Consider the following 22,817-nt stretch of genomic DNA (forward strand, 5'->3'; position numbering starts at 1 on the left):
AATTCTACAGAATTTTATAGAATCTATTATCTATAGAAACCTTATGCCTTATGTTGTAATATTTTCTTTTATTTTTCTGTAAATAAATACTTGAAAAATGTTTGCAGGGACTCATTTTTAAACATAGCAAACTTATGTCTAATTACCCTTTTTTTCGTAGTCAACGATAGTGAAATGAAAGGGGGGGTTGGGATGGATTTTGCAGAGCTTTTGATTCTCATTTTGGTGCGTCGTGTTTGGGAGGAGGGGTTGCTACATAGCATTTGAGGGGGTGCACCATCAACTTGGGGGGGGGGGGGTCACCCTGGGTCAAAAATACAAGTCTTTAAACTTGGGGACGTTTCGAGATCCCAAAAAGTGTCCCTAAAAGTTGTGAAGTACAACATATTAACCGTTGCCACAAGATTTAAGTTTTAATGTAGAATATAGAACTAATATAGTGCACATAGAGCTCATTTTTGAGCAAATGTTGAATAAGAATGTGCAGTTATCTTCCGTACTTGTGGCATAATATTTTACTGTACAATGAGCCCGAGTTAACCCGTTGCTTTTTTCAAACACGACTAAAGATTCTTCCTACCCCCCTGTTTTTTTTTCCATAAAGATTAGAAAGTTACTACTACTTCTACTGTCTCCTGTAGTTGTTTTTTATTTTCTTTCGCTGTTACGCATGTAAACGATGTAAACATCAGGCAGATGAATCGCAGATCTTAAATACGTTAGACGCAATTATATAGTTTTATGTATTAATTTCAAAGCGCTAACATAAGTTGCTCTATATCGCATTAGGTTTTTCTGGAAAAGTCTGCAAAATATATTCAAAATGCAATTGCATTTGACCTTTTAATAATTTTTTTCACTGCTCTTTGTTTAAAAAAAAAGTATGCTGACTGACAATATTGAAGAATTTTCTGCCTATTGGACTAGTCCAAAAATAGTGGTTTGTATTTTCCTTACAGTGTGCTTTTGTTGGTACCGCAATGCATAACAATTTATTTTTCACCGTTCTTTATTTTTTAAAAATATATATATATATTTTTTAATTTAAATTTTATTTTGTTTTTGTTGAAAACTTGATAAAAAGAGCAGAAATACGTACAGAAATGTTGTTAATGTTGTGTTCAATTTTCTTCTTTTTTTTTAAGCTAGGGGAGGAATGAAGTTGTTTATGAGGTTTTTTCTTTTCTCTTTGTTTTGGTGTTTTACAACATAATTTATAGTAAGACCTATTTTCAATGCATAAATGTTGATCTCCTACATTAATTGGAAGCTATAAACTTATTCACCAGCTATGCATTCTTTATAAACAAAGCATAGGGCTGATGTAAAAATTTGATAGCATAGTTCTTTTGTAATTAAAAAAAAAAGTTATGATATTTTTTAATCTCATGCATTATGAAACATTTTTCTATACGATCTAAAGTCTGTGTTCTTCAGTCCTTTTACAAGTTTTAATAGCTAAATAGTCTGTAGGTATTTAACATTACATAGTACAGTACATTTAGAGATGCAAAATTACTAGAAATTAGTATACTTTCTTAGAAAATATTAAAAAAAAACGTTAAATATTCAAAAATAAATTTGCAGCAGGAGAAGCAGCGGCGCATGACACGCCCGTCATTTACAGTCAGGAATAAATAGTCCTGGATCTGAAGGGGGTTGAGCATACATGGAAAGGCTGACGCAATATTATTTCTGATTATTGTTGCAGGCACGATGGTGATTATGAAACCACATGTCGTCGCCACCCTGAGTGGTCGACAACCCCGGGGGAGGGGGAAAGCAATGGGGGGAGCCGTTTGTTAAAACACTCATAACTCGCGAACTATTTGAGATAAAACACTGAAAAAAGTGGCAATCGACGCAACAAAACAAGGGCTTCATAAAAGCTAAATATGATTATGGACCTATCTTTGTTGGTTTCTGAGTAAAATTCCATTTTCCGCAAACAAGCAAATTTTTGAATAAAATTTGCTGAATAATTTGTTGAATGTGCAAAACAAACTTTTTTTGACCAAAATAAATTTCAAATCAAAATTGTTTGATTTTTTTTCAAATAAAGTCCTAAATATCATTATTCAGTTTATTAAAAGGGCAGTTCTCAAAAGGTGGGAACAAAAAAGTTAACTTTGAGCAATTTCAAAAATTTTCAAATTTGACATCAATTTTGCTTTTATTCTATAGTATGCATACCTAGAACACAATATATGAACATGAAAAGACTGCAGGTATTTGTAAAAATTGTTAATTAGCAAATTAAATCAGCAGTCTGTAGGTAACAGATTTTGGACATTGTTGTCCTGTAGGTAACGGATTTTGGACATCATCATAATGAAGTTTCACCATTTTTGACAATTCTTAATCTGATTTTTAACTTTTCCAATGAAAATTTTATTTACTGCTTTTTGAATTTTGCAATTTGATAATAAAGAGGATATTCATGAAGTACTTGAATGGCTATACATACTGCTCTTTACATACAATAAAGTTTTGGAATGATTTTGAAGAAGTTAATGAAAGGTAAAAAAAAAGTTTCAAATTAAAAATAATACAAATGTAAAAAGTGACATCAGTTTTATAAATGAATATTTTTTTAATGTCATAAAAATTAAAACGATGTCTGAAAATAATTATTGAAAAAAGAAATTCGTATTTCTATTCGGAACTCCAGCGCTTGAATACGCTACCTTGCGGTGATTTACAAAACTGCCGATGGAACTAAAACATTGCCACGTTGCGTTCCACGTGTGTCTGTTGACTTAAACACAGGCAGTTTGTTCTGAGTATTTATTAACGCAATCGATGTGTCTTAGTTTGCTTTCAGCTACAGAAATTAATTCGTCCCTTAGTAGTATTCTCGAGCTTCTCAAAATAATGTTAGTTTTCCTTATTTCTTTCAAAAAAGTATTAAATGGTGGACGCGTAAACAAGAAAACTCTGGATTAACAAAATTGGATAACGTTATACCAGGTAAAATTTTTAATTGTTTTGTATGAATTTTTAAGAATATAAGTTTTTTTTTTATCTTAAATTAATTTAACTAATCATATTTTACAGCAGCATTTAGTTGGAATGGACAGTATGCAAAATATTTTCTTGAATTTATTATCGTAGAACAAAATGAAAAATGTTTAACCGAGAAAGAATTTACTTTATTCCTTTTATTCTCAGCTGAAAGGTTTCGCCAAATTTGTTTAGGGTTATAGTTTTAGTATTGTGCGAGCAAAGTAGCCTTGGCGAGATTTCGCGTTTTTAGTTAAACCATTTTTAATTTTTATCATGAGTGGAATAAAATGATAGTAAGATTACAGAATTCGATAAGTAAAAAGAAATAATGGTCAATCAACTGAAAAGAAAACTACCACCATATATAAACTGTGAGTACACATTTTATTTATTTTGTTCTGAGTGAATTTGAATAAATATCAGTTTTTCAATTCGATGAAAAAAAACGAACTTAACAACATTGACTGGATACTTTTCCTTAACCTAATTCCACATAAATGATTTAAATAACCTTTGTTACTACAGTATCCTACTGAAATAGACAGTATGCAAATAAATTTTCTTGAAAATATTTATCGTAGAACAGATTGAAAAATCCAGAAAGAACGTTAAGAATTTGAACAATAAAAAATAAAAGTTCGCCAAAAATCTGTTTATAGGGTTATGGTTTTAAAATTGTGTGAAAGAATAATGTATCTTGACAAGATTTCGCATATCAGGTAAATCATTTCCATGACGAATGAATTAAATGCATGATTTCTTTGGATATCCAATCATATAGTCAGAGAAATAAATTATCTTGTGTTAAACGTTATTCTTGACAGTCTGCCACGTATGTGCACTATGTGACAAAAATGTCAACAAATGCCAGAAATGTCACGAAACTGAACTGAATATGTACTAATGTATAGAAAAAACGGTACAAAATGAAAATGCCGTTCGAAGCGAACCAAAAATTTATGAATTCCGAATTCAACATCGTGAAAATGGCTGCTTCAGAACAACTTACTGTGTGTTCTGCATTAATTGTTTACTTTCGTAATACTTTTTGGTTTCTAATCTCTTTCTATATGGGTCAGAATAACCAAAAGACTTTGAAAAATCTTTTCAAATGAATGAAGCGAAAAAATCATACATAACAACAAAAATCACAACACTTTTAGCATTTTCTTCGTTACCACATGCATTTGTTTTAGTTTTTAAGTCGGCCATTAGACAGTGACTGCAGTGCCCCCTATAGTTTGTTGGAGTTGCGAATTTGGAGATCGTTAAATTATGTTTTGAAAAGAAAGAGAAAAAAAAAAAATTCTAAAATAATAAAAGCGGGGGAAAAAAAAATGCTAGCGCAGGTGATAAAGTCTCCAAAACTGTTGCAGCTGAAGAAAAACTACATTTGTCAAACTGGAATTCCCCTCTGGTAACCTTTAGCTTATCGTACACTGTGTTGTCGCCAACGGAGTTTCCTTGGCGATTTTAGCGCAAAATGGCTTTCGTTCGATCATAACCAGCCATGTTTCTACTGTAATTTATGTATTGTTCAATGTGTAACGTATTAATTATGCAAAATACCAATAGATTAAAGAAGATAACATTATAATAACCTTTTTTATTGAGGTTAGAAGACAGTGGATGATCAAAAATTATGAATAAACGGACAGAATTATCGGCGTCAAGATCATAACGCCATTTGGACACCTCACATGTATGTTTAAGAAAAATTATTTTTCTTCTAAGATACTGGATAAAAGCTCATGAAAACACTTTTAAACAATTAAAAATTGATTCTCAGGATCGATAAATACCTTTAAAACAAAACATCATATACTCAGTTCTCAAATAATAGCATTGTAAAGATCGTAACTTTTGGACATACATCAAATTTCAAACTTACTTTTTTCTAAAATCGTTTACAAAGTAAATAATCTGTCTTTACTTTTGTTATTTGTGTAAAATATTAACAAAAAATTATTCAGTGTAAGATTCATACCTTTAATTTTTTTTTTTGAAAGGCATGGAAATAATTAAAAAAAAATTTTTTTTAGTGGTACATTTGCTCAGTTAACGTTTTGGTATGTCCAAAATTGTGCCTTTTAGCAAAGAAAATATTTTTTTAAGGGCATTTGAAGAGCAATTTTTCCATAATTTATGTCAATTCTTGTCTCTATACAGTATTATAATTTAACTCAAAAATTTTTGAGTTAATTAAAATGAAAGTTATTTGGTGTTGAAGCTTCAAAGTTGAGGTCTGTGTTTGCTCCCACCTTTTGAGAACTGCCCAAAACTATTTAAGTACTGTCAACGCGTTGAAAAAGGAAATGACAGTAGCAAGCTCGAACACTATCCATAGTAGAGTTCAAGATCTGAAGGGGGGTTTTGAGCATGCATGGAAGACCTGACGCAAAATTATTTTTGATTTTTGTTACAGGCACTATAGTGATTATGAAAGCACATGTCTTCATCCCCCCTCGGCGGTCGACATCCCCGGGGGAGGGGGAAAGCAGTAGGGGGACGCCGTTTACTAAAACACTTATAACTCGTGAACCGTAGGAGGTAAAGCACTAAAAATGTGGCAACAGTTGCAACAGAACAAGGGCTTGAAAAACCTAAATATGTTTATAGTTCTATCTTTGTTGGTTTATAAGTAAAATTCCTTTTTTAGCCGTCATGAAAAAATTTGGAATAAAAAAAGAAAAGCTTTTTTTCCAAAGATAAGTTATTTTTTAAAATTATTTAACCATTTAGGGAATCAAGAAAATCTGAAACTTCATCATTCAGTTTGTTCAAAACTACTTAATTATTACCAGCGTGAGCGTTAAAAAGCAAAATAGAAAATGCAAGCATGCCTAAGTTAGCGCATTGAATAAAACGGTAGTATGCTAAGGAGAAAAAAATAGCCTTATTATCCTTATGTCGAACTATTCATTCTTCAGTTTACAAACTTATCCTAATTGCAAAGTATTCAATTATGGCTTTAATTTTGTTACATACTGCTTTAAATTTGAGTGAAAAGGGAACCAGGCCCACAGTCGTTTAAATTCAAATGTAATTTTTATTTATTTCTATTAATTTATATTTTCAATTTGCACAAAAGAATATTGCGGGTATTGTTTTGCGGATATTGTTTTTTATAATTTACCCAACAAAGAACAATGATACAAGAAATCATATGTTCTAAATAAATATAAAAAATGAGAAGCATCTTTGAGCTTTTATGAAAACGAATATAAATATAAAATTATACACTAGAGTTCTAAAAAAACTAATTAAATAAAATTAGTAAAATAATGTGTATTAAAAAATAATTGCAGAATATCAATATGCATACATAAAGCATTAATATATCAGAAATTCTGAAAGCTAGATCATACTCTTTTTTGTTGACTTGTAATTGTTCAATTGAATCGTTCTCTTCCGAGTATTTTGTAGTTCATGGGGTTTTGCTTTAGTCTTAATAGCACAGTATTTACAGCAAGGATGAATTATTAATAAAACATTTACAAGATTATTTACAGTTCTTGCCTGCGCAGGGTGGAATTAAACTCTCTGGGGTAACACTGGCTGCATCATAAGGTGTGGGATTTTATTGTTTTCTTTTCATTCAAGTGAAACCCAAACTTGGTTACATCTAAAGGCACTGCTAAGGTACAGGGGAATTGATTCAATAGTACAGTTGAGCAATATTTCTTAGCACAAATTTGGAAAGAATTGCAGGAGCATGGTAGAGAGCTGATATCATATTTATTTCTGATGGAAATGACAAGAAATTATTGTGTGTAATGATTGCATTCACAAAGAAATACCTATTTTCTTGACAATTTTTTTATATTACAGCTTCTAACAGTTGAAATTCTGGAGCTCTCAGATATTGTTTTAATGATAACTCTAGTGTACAAAAAACAGTTTCCGACTTTTTTGGTAAAGAGAAAGCATACTTTTTTGTTCCTATTTTACTTGTATCGCAGTTGGAAAATGCATCAAAAGCTTGTTATATTTTATATGTTTTTTTCCATAAGTGCTCCTGAAAATAGATGCCATCCTAAAGCTCTTTTCCTATCCACAACACCAGCACATGAAATGGCAACCTCTGTCCTTTAACAAAGATTGCCAATAAGAATTCATTAGTTTCTGATCTATAAACTATTAGTTACTTTTTCCTCTACTCTGCACTGAATCATATGCAGGAAGATAGAGTCTGTTGCGTGCTTCGTCCTGGTTGGACTCGGGCATATCAGAGAAATTTATTACTTGGCTCTCAGATTTTAAATAATATTCATTTTCGTTTTCAGAGTTACCAGACACCAGAAGCTGATTGGATGCAAGAACGGATATATGTTACATATTACATACTCTGAAATGTACTTTTAAAGGTTCTTTTTATTTTCAGGAATGGCTATGACACCAAACCACTGGTTTGGTACCTAGTGATTTTTTTTATAAGCGAAGGAGACTTTCATGAACTTCTGGTTTTCAAGTTATGAAAACGACAGTGAGATGTACCGATCGTGTTTAAGGTCCACTCGTGTAGTTTGACTATTGGGGGAGAAAATTTTATTATTTATTATTTGGAGACCTGCAAAATCTTTGCTGCATTCGAAAGTAGTGTTTGGGACATTATGGACCAGAGTCATTCCATCGATAACGTGAACTTTGTTCTTAAAATAGGGTATTTCTTCTAGAGTTTTGCTGCAAGAAGTATCATTTTCTATTACATTCACGAAATCGGACCTCTTGCTTTGCTTCAGTGAACCATTCTGATGAACCAAACCTAGCATTGGGCTTATTGTATGGGAATGATTTTTAGATGTACTAACATCACTTTTGAGCTAACATTTTCCAGGTTAAATGTTTTTTTGGTTTTCTCTTGCTGTTTTGCAGTCGCTATTGAAGACATTGTCATTGCAAGACTTCTCTGGATAAGAGACCATTCACATTTTCTTTAACGTTACACTGAAATTTTGATGCTGCTTATGTGGCAATAGCATCACTCACTATGTTTCATAACTCAGGTGTAAAATCTGCAAAAGGGTTATCCTGGTAGTTTATCCTTTCCGTAACTACTTCGTACTTGCAAACTTGCATGTTTTAATTTTTTTAAAAGTGCCATTGTGACCCATACTAAGCAGCTATAATGCATTAAAGGTTAAATAATTAAGCAATTACTTAACTGGGACATTGTTTTGATAATATTACGAAATAAAATCGCCAAAACAGGAGAGCCACAAAATTTTCTTTGGTTTATGTCGAGTCTTCAAGGTACATTCTGCAAACTTTTTTTTTTTTTTGTGAATTACCTCAAATGATTTTTGAGCTTGCTTTTATTTCACTTTTCAACTCTTTGATAATAATTAAGTAATTTTAAACAAACTGGATAATGATATTTCAGATTTATTGGTTCCCTAAACAGTTAAATAATTTTGATAATTTGAAAAAAAAAAAATGCATATTTTATTCAAAATTTTTGCTTGTTTGTGAAAAATAGAATTTTACTAAGAAACTAACAAAGATATGATCAGAGTCATATTTAGCTTTTATGAAGCCCTTGTTTTGTTGCGTCGATTGCTACTATTTTCAGTGTTTTATTTCAAATAGTTCGCGAGTTATGAGTGTTTTAGCAAACGGCTCCCCCCACTTCTTTCCCCCCTCCCCTGGGGTTGTCGACCACCCAGGGGGGGGGGGCGACAACATGTGGTTTCATAATCACTATAGTGCCTGTGACATTAATCAGAAACAATTTTGCGTCAGGTCTCCATGCATGCTCAAAACCCCCCTTCAGATCCTGAACCATACTGCAAATCGTGTTCGAGCTTGCTACTGTCATTTTGTTTTTCAACGCGTTAATGGTACATAAATAGTTTTAACAAACTGAATAATGATATTTAAGAAGTTTATTTGAAAAAAAAATCAAAAATTTTTTATTTGGAATTTATTTTGGTCAAAAAAAGTTTGTTTTGCACATTTTATTCAAAAATTTTGCTTGTTTGCAAAAAATGGAATTTTACTCAGAAACCAACAAAGATAGATCCATAATGATATTTAGCTTTTATGAAGCCCTTGTTTTGTTGGGTCGATTGCCACTTTTTCAATGTTTTATCTCAAATAGTTCGCGAGTTATGAGTGTTTTAGTAAACGGCTCCCCCCGCTGCTTTACCTCCTCCCCCGGGGTTGTTGACCACCCAGGGGGGCGACAACATGTGGTTTCATAATCACCATCGTGCCTGTAACAATAATTAGAAATAATATTGCGTCAGCCTTTCCATGCATGCTCAACACCCTTCAGATCCCGGTCTAGGAAAGGCCACCCCCTACTTTTCTTTCTATCCCAGTACACTAAATTTTAAGGCTATTAAAGAAGTTAGTCAACAGCTTTCTTTGTTCAAAGTTCAAATACAAATACAAATACAAAAGTGACGACCAGCAACAGGCTCTGGGCCCAGCTAGACTGGTCCTAGTCAATTTACAATCCCCAGTGAAGATCAATGGCCCTCTTAAAACTGTCTACTCCTTTGCTCATTACCACCTCTTCCGGTAAGCTGTTCCAAGGTTCCACTACCCTGCTAAAATAATAATTTTTCCTAATATCCATGTTAGCCTGAGATTTAAATAGCTTAAAACAATGACCCTTTGTCCTGTTTTCAGTGCTAAACTTTAGCCCCGTAACATCTTTCGTTTTAATAAATTTAAACAGCTGAATCATGTCCCCTCGGTCTCTTCTTTGCTCAAGACTGTACATTTTTAGCCTTCTAAGCCTGGAATCATAATCTAAGTGGGAAAGTCCACTTATTAGCCTTGTAGCCCGCCTTTGAACCCTTTCCAATACATTAATGTCTTTCTTAAGATAAGGAGACCAAAACTGAACAGCATACTCCAAATGAGGTCTTACCAAACTTCTATATAAGGGCAGAAGAACTTCTTTAGATTTATTTGAAATAGATCTATTGATAAATCCAAGCATCTTATTGGCTTTGTTGCTAGCAATGCTGCACTGTTGGCTAAACTTCAAATCCTGACTTATTAGGACCCCCAGATCAGTAACTTTGTCTGCCTGACTAATGACTGAACCTTGCACATAATAACTTGTACACTTATTTCCATGCCCTAAATGTAGCACTTGACATTTCCCAACATTAACAGCCATACCCCATTTATCAGCCCACTCCGTAATATGATCTAGATCCTCTTGCAGCTGATTTGCTTGTTCTTCACTTTCTACAGTCCCCATAACTTTGACATCATCAGCAAAACAATTCATGTTCCCAGAAATATTTTTGTGAATATCGTTCATAAAGACAATGAACAAAACAGGCCCTAACACTGATCCTTGAGGAACCCCGCTTAAGACCTCACTCCAATTAGAATAATTTCCCCTTACAACTACTCTTTGTTTCCTTCCGGTCAGCCAGTTTTTTACCCAAATGAAACTTTTCCCTCCTATTCCTATATCAGCTAATTTGCTAAGTAGAGCAACATGCGGTACCTTATCGAAAGCTTTTTGAAAATCAATGTAAACAACATCTACAGGCTTCTTATTGTCCAAAGCCATGGTAACTTTGTCATAGAAATGTTATAAATTAGTTGCACAAGATTTACCTTTCCTAAAACCGTACTGAAAACTAATCAATAGATTATTAGTCTCTAGAAAATTTACTATCTTAATTTTCATCAATGTTTCAAAAATTTTGCAAAACACCGAAGTTAGACTCACAGGTCTATAATTTCCCGCACTCTCTTTAGACCCTTTCTTGAAGAGCGGTGTAATGTTAGCCAGCTTCCAGTCCTCTGGCACTGTCCCCGAATTATAAGAAGCATTGAAAATGTTTGCGATTACATCTGCTAATTCCTCTGCACATTCAACTAAAATTTTTGGATAAATATTATCTGGCCCCGGAGCCTTAGTCTCTTTAATTTTTTTCAAATGAAGTAAAACGTCATCCCTGGAAAATACAAAGTCCTCAAGCTGTACTATAGCTTGTGTCTTGTTGGTGTCAACTGTTGAGATACAATTATCGTTAAAAACACTCGAAAAAAAGTTATTAAGAACATTAGCAATATCACTATCGTCCTGAATTAAAATTCCGTGCTCATCAACCAGTGGCCCAATATGACTATTTCGAACTTTCCCCGAATTAGCGTATGCAAAAAACCTCTTGGGATTCCTGTTTATGTTATGTGCCAGTCTTTGCTCCAACTCTCTTTTCTGAATCCGTACCAAATACTTAAATTTACGCCTTGCCTTACAATATTGGAGCCTATCTGCACTGTGACCTGTTTCTCTAAACCTATGAAAAGCAGCTTGCTTGTAATTTAGAGCGTCTTTAGTTTCCCTGGTGAACCACATTGGCCAAATTTTAGTGTTGACATCCTTTCTCCTAAAAGGAACATGATCCCTAACCATATTCGCTAGATTTTCCTTAAACTCTGCCCACTGAAGATTCACATCGCTATTGTCCAATCCAGAAGAAAAAACTGCTTTCAAACTCTGCCGAAGTGCCACAAAGTCAGTATTTCTGAAATTGGGCACAAACCTAAAATTCTCTACTTTGTGCGTATCAAATTTAATCCCAAAAGAATTAAAATCCAAATTTAAAATCCAAAATTTAATTCCAATAATTATCTGAATTATTCTAACTATCATTCAACCTTTAATTTTGAATAAGATGTGATTTATGTCAACAATAATTAAATGTTTTTTTTTTTTTTGACAGAAAATGGCCTTAAAAAAAAAGATTTTAAACATAAATTTGCTTTAAAAAAATCTTTATTTTAGAGCTACATGCTTTTATATCAATGTGTGTACATATATACACACCTATTAAATGAAAATATATATGAAAAAAAGACTAACATATTTCCAGCAGTTATTACTTTTGATATTATACAATATGCACTAATTCTGTCCTGTGTATACAAACATAACAGTTTTAGTGAGAAAAACAGGAAATAATCCTTAGGTATATGCAGGGAAATAAAATTATCTTACAGCTAGTATAGTGAAATTTACCTTTTTTGAGGAAAAACGGATTTCCCTCAAAGTGTCTGTTTTTTTTTCCTGACCATTTTGATCTCTAGGTACATTGCATAATGATTATTTTATTTTTTGTTGCAGTTAAAATGTGTTGGACCAAAGCTCGTCCCTTTCTTCAAAACTGTAGCGATCTATTTTGTCTTGTGCACACCTTCTCCTTGCTGGTTTGCTTGCCTCATCAAGTCTCTTCCGGTGGTATGCTTGTGTGGTTTTGTCCTTTACCATGGCATGAGCCTCGGTGAGAAACATGCATACGCTCGCCGAATCCTGCTTGGCCTGTTCTTCTCCTGTATTGGAGATATCATGCTCATATGGCCCTGTTGCTTCACCTGGGGCATGCTTTCTTTCGCGATTGCACATCTTCTATATATATCAGCTTTTGGAATGAAGCCATTGAATCCCATGGCTGGAATGGTCTGTGCAACAGCTGCTGTTGCTGGAGTCGCATTATTGATTAATGGATGTCAAGGTTAGTGCTTTTTACTAATTTTAGTGGTCTTTTATTTAGAGGTCGTCAGAAATGATGTCACGCTCTGAGGGAGGAAGGGGTTCGTGAAATTGTGACGATGTAGGGAGGAGGTAACCAGCAGTGTGACATTATACATATTTTATAATAATATGCTTAAGAAAAACAGTGGGGCATGTGACAATGGGGAGGGAGCTGCAGACCTAGATAAAATGTGAAACTGTCTGCAAATTCAAATTATTTCTTGAATTTTTTCTGCAAGAAAAGGAAGATGTAGATAATGAATATGTGTCCTGAATCCTATTATTGATGCCCGCAGCAAAAATATATTGTTACAAATTCTGTAAATAGTAATTATTTTTGTGATTAATTTGTTGTAATCTGGCTAAATAGGCATTTACTCCATTATTTTTTTATCTAAAATTTTCTTAATAATGTAACCTGTAAATAGTTTCTTGTAATGTACATACAACCCCCTAACATTCGACTGAAGTATACGGTTCTCCCCATTTCTGAATGATAAGATTTGTGAATGTAATAAAATAAAAATATGAGAAAGTGGTAGAACAGTGTAGGGTTTTCTGAAAATTTCTTTGCTGGTATAAAACACCGGGCCTCTTGTGAATGAGAGGGGAATCAGTTATGCTTTTTAACTGTCTGAGATTTGCATGAGCCATTGCTCTGTTTATTGTTAGGCATTTATGCTGTGTTTTTGCATATTTGGATGTAAATACATGTGTCATCGTTGAGTTTACGGTGTTATTTGATATTTGCTTAATTTGTGGGTTGCAGAAAGCCCTCCATGTATCCAGAAGCATTGAATCTTTTTGAAAAGCAAATCAAAGCTATTCCTGATTTAGCAGTATGTTACCACCCCTAAGCCAGAGCTAAGGCAGAACTGTTACATGCAATGGTATATTGCATGTAGCTATTCATGATTTCCTGTTTACTTTTGTGGATTATCCTCTGTCCCTGTATAGTTTAAAGCTGAAAATTAGCGGTCGTCACTCACCACATGGCGATGATTAAAGTTGCAAAAGTGGCGATTAAAAAATGTGTCATCAATCGCCACCCCCAGTCGCCACTCTTGTTCAGTCACTCTTCTTGCATTCCCCAATCAAACCACTTTCTCCCCCCCCTGTTCCAAGCTACCCCGATGTATTTATTTTCCTCACCGCTAGAGGGAGAAATTTAGCTGCTGCAGTTTACTGTCATTTGCACTTTGAATTGAATCCTGCACATGCCACCTGCCTTGCGATGGCTGCTCAGCATTAACGTGGTGAAATAAACAGAAACATGTAGTGCAAGATTTTTAATGTTTTTTACCAGTCATATTTAAAAACTAAAAGCATTTTGCATACATCTTCTAAGACATACTCATGAATAGTTGCCAGGTTACGGAAAACAATGTTTAATATATCGCTCATGCACAAAAAAAGTAACACAACTCAAAACACATATTTTGCGGTTCATTTAAAAATATAAAACTGTTTGAGATTTTGCTTACAACAAGAATAACATCAGAAAGGTCCATATAGTTTGTAAAATGATTTACTAATGTTCTAAAACCAAACTTTTTCCTCGTTTTGCACTGTACTAAAAGGTTTATTTATTTATTTATTTTTTTTGTCTCTTCTGTAAAATATTATGCTTTTTGGTTGTGTCACTTTCTTGCGTGTGAGCAATATTCTGATGATACTTTTGTTCATAATTAATAAAATTTGAAACATAGTTGCAGTTTTAAAAAATGGCTACTAACCTTAAAATGTGGCCACTAATAAAACTGAGTCTACCGGCCACTGGCTACTAACCAAATTTCCCAGTTTTCAGCTTTACTGTTGTTAATTGTTATCCTTCTTTTCCAAAATATTTTAAAAAGCAAGTTAAATTTTAACTAGATTAAAATTTTCTCAATGTACTAGTGATTAGATAATGTGTGCATTAGTAGTAAAGTATATATATATTTTAAAGATTTGATTTTAAATATTTCTTTTTTTTTCTTCAATTTTACTTTAAACATGTTTGTTACAAATTACAGCTTATAGGATCAATAAATTCTACATGGTACTCCCAAACTAGTATGGTTAACACAAGTCTGCTTATTAAGCCAAAATTTTGGGAGTGTGCTCGATTGAAACCTTGATATTTTGTGATAAGTTTAATAAAACAAGATGTAAAATACATAAATGTGCCCACCGAAGTAAAAAGAATATTTTTTGAACTTATTTGGTATGTAACTTGAGATGTGGCATAGATGTTCAAATTTGGAAAAAAAATGCACACAAAATTGTAGAATAGTAAACAAGCAGGACACGAAAACTGCTTTTTTTGTCTAACAGGATTTGGGGCCCTTAAACAAACTTGCCTTTGCGAAACCTTTGGCCGGAGCATCACCATATTTGCTCCTCCACCTTGGTGTGCTAAATTTCAGTTAAGCTACCACAGTGATGGTAATTTCAAGTTCTATAAGAGACCTGGTGATCTCTAACAAACAAGATACTTGTCTTTAGATGTTGTAAAAAAACTTTTGGTATTTGCTTGTACTTGTGTCTAAGATTTGGCCAAGGCAGGCATATCCCTCTTCCCCCAAAAGCAAGGACACGCCCTCCAATGCCACAAAGACCCACCCAGTCGAGAGCCCCCCAAAGAGAAGAATGCTCCTGAAACCCCCCCTCTCCCCCTGTAAAATTTCAATAGCCCCGTCTGCGCCATACTCTCTAGGTGGGCAGCCTTGGCTAATGTCTTACAGCTAATTACCTACCCATTAGAAATGGACAATTAGAAATATTTAAAGAAAAGCTAACATTTTAATTTCTCTTATGAACTTTAATTATAAAGGTAGGGCATGAGGAAAAAAAGGAAAGCAGCATTTTATACTTTTCTCTTGTTTCAAAATTAATTTTTTCTTTGAGCTATAAATAATGTTGGGAAAATGGGGGGTAAAAATGGAGGATAATGGGTGAAGAGTTTAAGGGCTTTTCAAACTGTTGTATAGCTTCCAGCGATATGAACCAAAAATTCATTTTATTGTCATCATGCAATTGCCCTATTTCGAAACTTCTACAGATAAGATAATGAATTATTGGGTGTGGTGTGAGTTTATACATTCTGGAAAGGGATGTTAATAATTGTAAAAAGGATACTTCACTTTAAAAAGATGCTACTTTGGCAAACAAGATAAAACTGGTAAAATGAAGTGTTGAGTTCTGAGCTGAGTAATAATTTTTATCGGATAAAATTTTTATTATGACTTTTAAAATACGATAGCTCTGCAAGAGCAGGGCTTTACAATATACTGATATCTTTTGAATAAGAGCTTCAAAAGAGGGGTCAATTTTTGTATATCAAAAAAGGGAATAATTTTTGCATAGGAAACTTTAGGGGTGCTGGTATCAGTTTAAACCCCTGGTTTAATGATGAAACTTCACTGGAAAAAACACCTACAGGAACTGACATCTATGCAAATTAAACCTTGATATGAGGATAAAATTGTTGTTTCTCTTGGGAACTTCTTTCCTTTTGGACATCACAATTCTTTGTATTTTGCTCTCTTATGCTTTGACTTTTCTGTCAGGATAAAATGACCTTGCTAAAGAAAAGCTAGTTTCCTTCTGGATAGTGGTTCTTTTTTGCCTCATTGGCCTGAATGATGAGATGGCAAATTGACAGACCAAGCTGGGTGTGTTAATTCTAAACTTTGATTTGTCATCATTTATATTTGTTCAGATGACTACTTTATCAATTAAGAATCCATTAAAAAAATTATAATTTAGCAGAGTTAATGGCTTCTAGAAAAACTGCAGAGGTATTAAAAGATGTTAAAAAAAAAAAAAAAAAAAAAAAAAAAAATGTGTTCTTAACAGTTAATTTTATTTTTAAATTTCTTCTCCAGTTTGATACAGAAGAAACACTTTTTCAAATAACTTTTTTTTCTGAACCAAGAAATTATCAAAGGATATTATTTTTAACTGCATAAGTTTTATAAATTGGAAATAATTTTTACATTATTAAAATTTTCATTGGAAAAGCAATATTTTTTCAGCACTAATACATTGCTTCCTGGTGCAATATTCAAGCTTTAATGCACATTTTATGCATGAATAATGAACTATTAACCATAGCAAGTAAATAACTGATTTGTAATTCCTCTCTTTTTTTTTTTTTGGCCGGAAGCACCCACAGGGGGAAAAAAACAAGTACTAAGTAAACACCTTAAATTTTTGCCTGGTGAAAGAAATCTCATGCAAATTTTTTGTATTTAAAATCATAAAAGGTTTTTGAAAAATTCAAAAAAACAATTTCCATTGGCTATACATAGTAATAGTATCCTACTTGGTAAAATTATAATAACCAATAATCAAATCTAATGTAGAATGTCCCAATGAATATGTAGTGCCCTATACACAGCTTCCAATAGAAATGTTAGAGGTACACATTTTAAAAATTAGCTCAACTATTTGAATAAACAACAGCAAAAAAGGGTTCTATTTAAAATAAATAAATAAATAAATGTTTATTTTTGAGACTTTGCTTTTTTAAAAAAGCTTACATTACTGTTGCAAGGTTTTTCCCTTGAAAACGTAATTTCTGTATATGTGTGTGTGGGGGGGGGGGGCATAGACTTGAGAGTGAAACATGTTCCATGTAATGTGTGGTTGAACTCCTACATACTCCCTTTTATCCTTTTTATGTAAAAAGAAAAAAACTCTTTTCTAGGTCCATATGTCATTCTGGTTCCTGTATACACATTTTTATTGATGATCATGGTCTGGAGAGCTGTTGCTCGAGTACAGTTGTTTGAAGACTTATGGACTTGGACTAAGCTGTGTTCATGTGGCGGTGGGATCCTTTTTGCCATATCTGATTTTCTTCTGGGTATGAATATGTTTCACTCCCCATTGCCCTATGCCAATATGTTGATCATGGTAACATATTATGCAGCACAACTAGGAATTGCACTCTCTGTTGTCGACAACACATCAATGGCTGTCATTAGTGCTGCTCACAGTAATGACAACACTCAGTGTTGCCAACCTTTAGACACTAAATCTGCTCAAAATAAGCATGTTGCATTCAAAGAAAATGTTACTTTAAAATCATTGCAGAAAATTCGCTTGAAAACCTAATGTTGAAGTGTATTTTCTTGTGGTGGGCAATTGTTTTTTGGATAAATAGCTTTCTTCTGATCAATGTGAAATTTTGTATTTGTATTTTAGATTGGGAGATCGGTAAACTCTCTAGAGAAGTCTTTCTTGATAAAAGAACTGTTCTGATCTTAGATACAGAATTATTTAGATGATTTTGACAATTTGTGTAATTAATGTAGTGCAACATACTCTAAAGGTTGCACCATTTTCATACTATCCTTAACTAGTTCAATTGTTTTCCTACTTGTGCTTCTTCCAATCCATATGCACTCATACAAAACTGAAGTGATAGATTAATTAACCCAATGTTCAGGAATTTCAATTTTGAAATGGATGTTAATGTTTTGCAAAAGTTCGTTTGAGAAAGATATTTTTACTATTGCTTATCTAAAAATTTTCAAATACAGTATGAGACCCCAATTTTGAAATCCCAATATACAAAACTTTTATCCTTAGATATTTAAAAAAAAAAAAACTTTGAGTTCAGTTTTAAAAGTTTGAAATTGTTAACTTTTGGCAATTACTTGTGGAAAATGCAGTATTTTCAGTTCAGTCTTTGTTTTTAAGGTTTTTACGCTTCCACCTGTTATGCATAAATAAGCATTTTGCTGTAACTGTGCAGCTATCTTTTTTGTAACATCCACTCTTGGTTAACAATAATTTTTTTTGGTTCTCATATGTATGCAATACAAAGCTTACTGAATAAAATACAACATCATTTTTAGTAAAAACATGTTTTACATATTGAATTGATCAACACATTACATAATAATAAAGAGCAACATCCCGGACTACAGGCCACTGCAAATTATCTCCGATTTTTGCTTTAGCTTCATGAAGTATACTTTCATTCAGATTGATCAAGAAATAAAAGAAATTTAGTTAGAACAATAGTGAAACCATAAAAAATGTGACAAATACCGCAGGACAGGAGACTTTTCACAATTTTTGAGTCAGAATCAAAATTCCAAAATCAGGAAAGGTTGCGGCCCTGAGCATTCCGGATTTGGTATCCTATACTGTATTGCATTCAACTGGCAATAACTCGAAGCCTTATAGCTCAAATGTTCCTTTATTTTGGCGTTTTCATTTTGTCTCCGACTCTTGAGGAGGCTATGGGAGCTATCAATAACGCAAGTGTTTTAGTCGTTTTCATGGGACTTCGAGTTATTGAGAGTTGACTGTCTATGTTTGTTTTTCGTTATTGTATAAGGACAAAATCAAAGTTAATATTTAAACTTTATAAATTCTCACGTAAAGTCAATATATTTACCAATCAAAGCGTAATAAGTTATTAAATTATATTTTAACTTAAAAAAATAAATAAAAAGCTTTGGAAAAAAAGGGAATGTAAAAATATAGTCACACAACTCATAATTGCCCATCACTTATGTAAATATTGTTGTTTCATAGTTGTTTGTTCTTATTACAATTACAATGGTTCAAAGCTATCTCATTCCTTATGTTAGTGTAACCTCTTGTGGTGATAAAAGTACAATTATAATCATAAAGATGTTTATATGTAACTTTTCTATTGATTCCCATTGTAGCATTTACATCATTACATCTTTACCAGTATCTACATGTTTGTATTTTTGGATGTTAAATTTGTAGACTAAATGTATTATTTAAAAGTATTTTTGTGATAAAACTCTTTGTAAAGTGCAAATTCATTTTTCTAAGTAGTAGCAATTAATTTGCACTATTACATGTTTTAAGATTTTATGAAATTATTACCATCAAATTTTCTTTTGAAAAATTGTCTGATTTTTTGCTGAACCAGCAAATTTCCTTAAAATTAATTTGTAATAATGTTTTTTATGCGTTTTTAATCTCCTTGTGATTGTTACATAAAGATACAAAGGTGCCTGAATACAAATACTCACAAAGCAAAGTAGTTATGCATAATTAAAAATGTTTAATTTACACATTTTTATAGTTTAGTGAATAAGTTGGTAATTTTGTTTCTGTTCTGTTTTTAACAAACTAAATCTAGGTCTTTTGGTTTTTCATCATAAACCAAGCATAAATACAGTGGATAAATTTAGAAGCTGTTTAGTGAAAAAAAAAAGTCTTATCTAATAAATTTAAAAAGTGTATCCAATTCATTCATTTTAGAAATGCTTTTTATGGATACTGTAGAGTGGAAACTGCTATACATATCATATGTTTCAACACACCAAAGATTTTTTCAGAGTTTGTAGAGCTTTTTGTATGCTGTCTTTTTTTTTTTTTTTTTAAATCAAAAAGTGAAAGACTGTATTTGATGATGGAAGTGATGCAAGAAAATGCGTTTGTCATCATATGAGCAGTTGAGAGGTAAAGTGGTGTAAGCCCTTTAAAAGGAAAAAAAATGCATTTTTTCGACCAGAGGTCAGTTTTATCTTATTTTTAAGACATGTGAAAGCAGTTATGTCTAGGTTCAACCATTTGCTGATATACAGTAATCATAAAACAAAACAACTGTAATGTTTTGTGCAAAAGTAGCTAATAACCATTCCATTGCTCAAATTCTTGTTTTATTGACTTAATGGCTCACATAATGTTGGGTTATTAAAAGTTCGGAAAAATCTGTCACAAAGTTGGAGTATTCATGTTTTAGAATGCTGCCTCCCCCCTCCCCCTGAAAAAAGATCTGTCTGAGTTTGGAGATAATTTCATGATTCAAGAATTCAAAAGTAGTTTCTGACTTTTATCTTGATTCTTTTTTCTACTGGTATTTCTCAATCGAATTGTTTTAGACGTCATTCTGTTTGATCTGAAAATTATATCTTTTGTGATTGGCTACCATGCAATTACATGGTGTGTTTTCAGTGGTGCAGCTAGGAGGGGGGGGGGGTAAAACGACCACCCTCCTGAAGCATTGGTTTTAACATAAATGCATATTCTAATACAGTAGTTGAAACATATGAAAGGACTGTTTTGATCAAGAAACCCCCTCCAGAAGGTTTTTCTGGCTGCGCTAGTGTACGTTTTGACATCATATTTGACATAAAATATTATATAGAACAGGAGTTTCCAACGTTTTCAATTCGTGGCACCATTTGAAGAATTTGAATCTTCTTATGGCACACTAGCATATCTCCGTTGTATTATATGTATATACAGTGTATATTTAACAGCACCCTTTGCCTCTCTCTACGCCACTGTAAGGTGCCGTGGCACCCACTTTGAGAACCCCTGATATAGGATGTATATCGTTTGTTTTAACACATTGAAATTTATTTTTCAGACCCCAAATCATCTTTCTTTTAGGGTACTGTTTTCAACTTTCAATGTGCAAAACAATCCAAGTTTGACCTGATAGTTTCCAATTCATCAACTGGTATTAGGAAACTTGTGATATGTTTCAATTTTATTATTTAATAAAAAATGTATGATTATGAACACTAACTATTAACTGAACGTTTGAATTTTCAGATCTAATCAGTCTACATTTGAACTTAACTTCAGATGCAGGAAAAAAAAGGACTAGTGCTCATTTTTAAAAACTAAACAAAGCTTTTGATTAATAAAACAAGGTTTGTTTGGAATTCTCCCGACAACCATGAACTATTTTTAACTTATGTACAAGTTGTATTCAAAGGATGCAGTTCTGCCTCCAGGATCGTTAATGTTTAATGACAAAAGTTGTATATTTTTTCAACATTCACATTGCATACAGTGGGATAACATGTAGGGACACCGACTTAAAAAATAAGAATCATCTTGTTACATATTTGAATAAAAATTTGCTCTTTTTTTGCTTGCTTGAAAAATTTGCATTACCCCTTTATTTAGTTTCTTCTTTATTGTGCTTGTTTGTTTAAATTTCCTGCAATTTTTTCTCCTTTAATCCAAGTGCAAAGAAACTTCTATAAGAAAGAATCTCATTTTAAATGGAACTGAAACTCAAAAGTTTACGTTAGCCTCCATGTTTCAAAAGCAGTATTATTATTATATTTTTAATCAAGAATTAAGTATTTTTATTTTATTATTTAATTGGATGTTGAAACACATATTATTTGTCACCGATATTATTTGTATGTGTTGTAATGGTTATTGAATAACCATTGTTCTCGGTTTTTCACTTCAATGAATATGCTGCACTTTTTAAAATTAAAAATACTTACTAACACTGGTTTATATGGAAGTTGAAAAAATGTTGCAATTAAATTGTGTGAAATTAGCAAATATCTGCTCCAAATAAAATTGTGTACATAATGAAAAAAAAAAAAAGGAAAGAAAAAAGAAATTTGCATAGTAAATTTAAATGGAATTATCAAAAATTTTAAACAATTCTATTCTCTGTGTAATATAGTTTTTTAGAATTTCTATTTTTAAAGGTTTTATTATTATTTATTTATTTATACATTAAGAAGGAGTCCTTTAAATTGTACCTAGTTGATAAATTATATAATTCTATTTTTTTACACAATTTTGAATTATGCCAGTCAAATCACGGTTACCTGTGTAAGCATAACAAACAAAAATTTTATGATATTGCACCCATTTTATATCTGTGCCAGGATGAAAAATGTGATTTAATGTAAATTTTTATCTCCTTAGTAGTTTTCTGTAATTCACTTACAAGATATTTTATGCATTATTTAAAATGTACATACACACGCACTACATGCTATACATAACAAATACAAATTTTTGCTTGATTTATGGTTCTCTAAATAAATTCTAATGAAGGTTTTGAAACATAACAGCATCTCAAATACTGATCCTCATGCTGTCCAAAACTCAGTGGTCTTTTTTTGTATGTGTATTTTTTATATTTACATTCTAGATTGTGCACACACATGGTCTTCATTTTTAATTATATAATATTAGGTTGATAATCAGGTTTTGGATAAGCCAGTCAGGTGTACAAAATTTCAAGGGTTTAAAATCTGAAACTTAAAGAGAATATCAAATATTTAATTTGTGATGTCCGCAATATTAGTAATAATTAATTATTGATAAGTTTTAATGTATAAATATTTGATCATAGTCTTTCACTAAATCACTTGTCATTTTATATTTTTTTTGTGTAAAACAAAATGTCAAAATTGAATGAATCCATTAGAAACTAGGTTACTGATTTTTTCATGTTATTCAAATTTATTTGTTATGTGTTATATTTTTTTTATTAACACTGTGTACAGTGTATATTCTTAAAGATTTAAGAAAAACTAAATAAACATTT

The 22,817-nt window shown here is 32.2% G+C and overlaps 1 protein-coding gene across 1 annotated transcript; it reads left to right on the forward strand.

Moving 5' to 3' along the window:
• Nucleotides 1–694: 694 nt before the first annotated feature.
• LOC129229640 (lysoplasmalogenase-like protein TMEM86A) lies at nucleotides 695–22,817 on the forward strand. Its single transcript, XM_054863994.1, has 3 exons — nucleotides 695–940; nucleotides 12,110–12,497; nucleotides 17,211–22,817. The coding sequence occupies exons 1-3, from the start codon at nucleotides 884–886 to the stop codon at nucleotides 17,618–17,620; spliced, it is 855 nt and encodes a 284-aa protein (XP_054719969.1). The 5' UTR covers nucleotides 695–883; the 3' UTR covers nucleotides 17,621–22,817.

Source organism: Uloborus diversus, chromosome 9 (genome assembly GCF_026930045.1).
Source record: "Uloborus diversus isolate 005 chromosome 9, Udiv.v.3.1, whole genome shotgun sequence".
NCBI lineage: Eukaryota > Metazoa > Arthropoda > Arachnida > Araneae > Uloboridae > Uloborus > Uloborus diversus.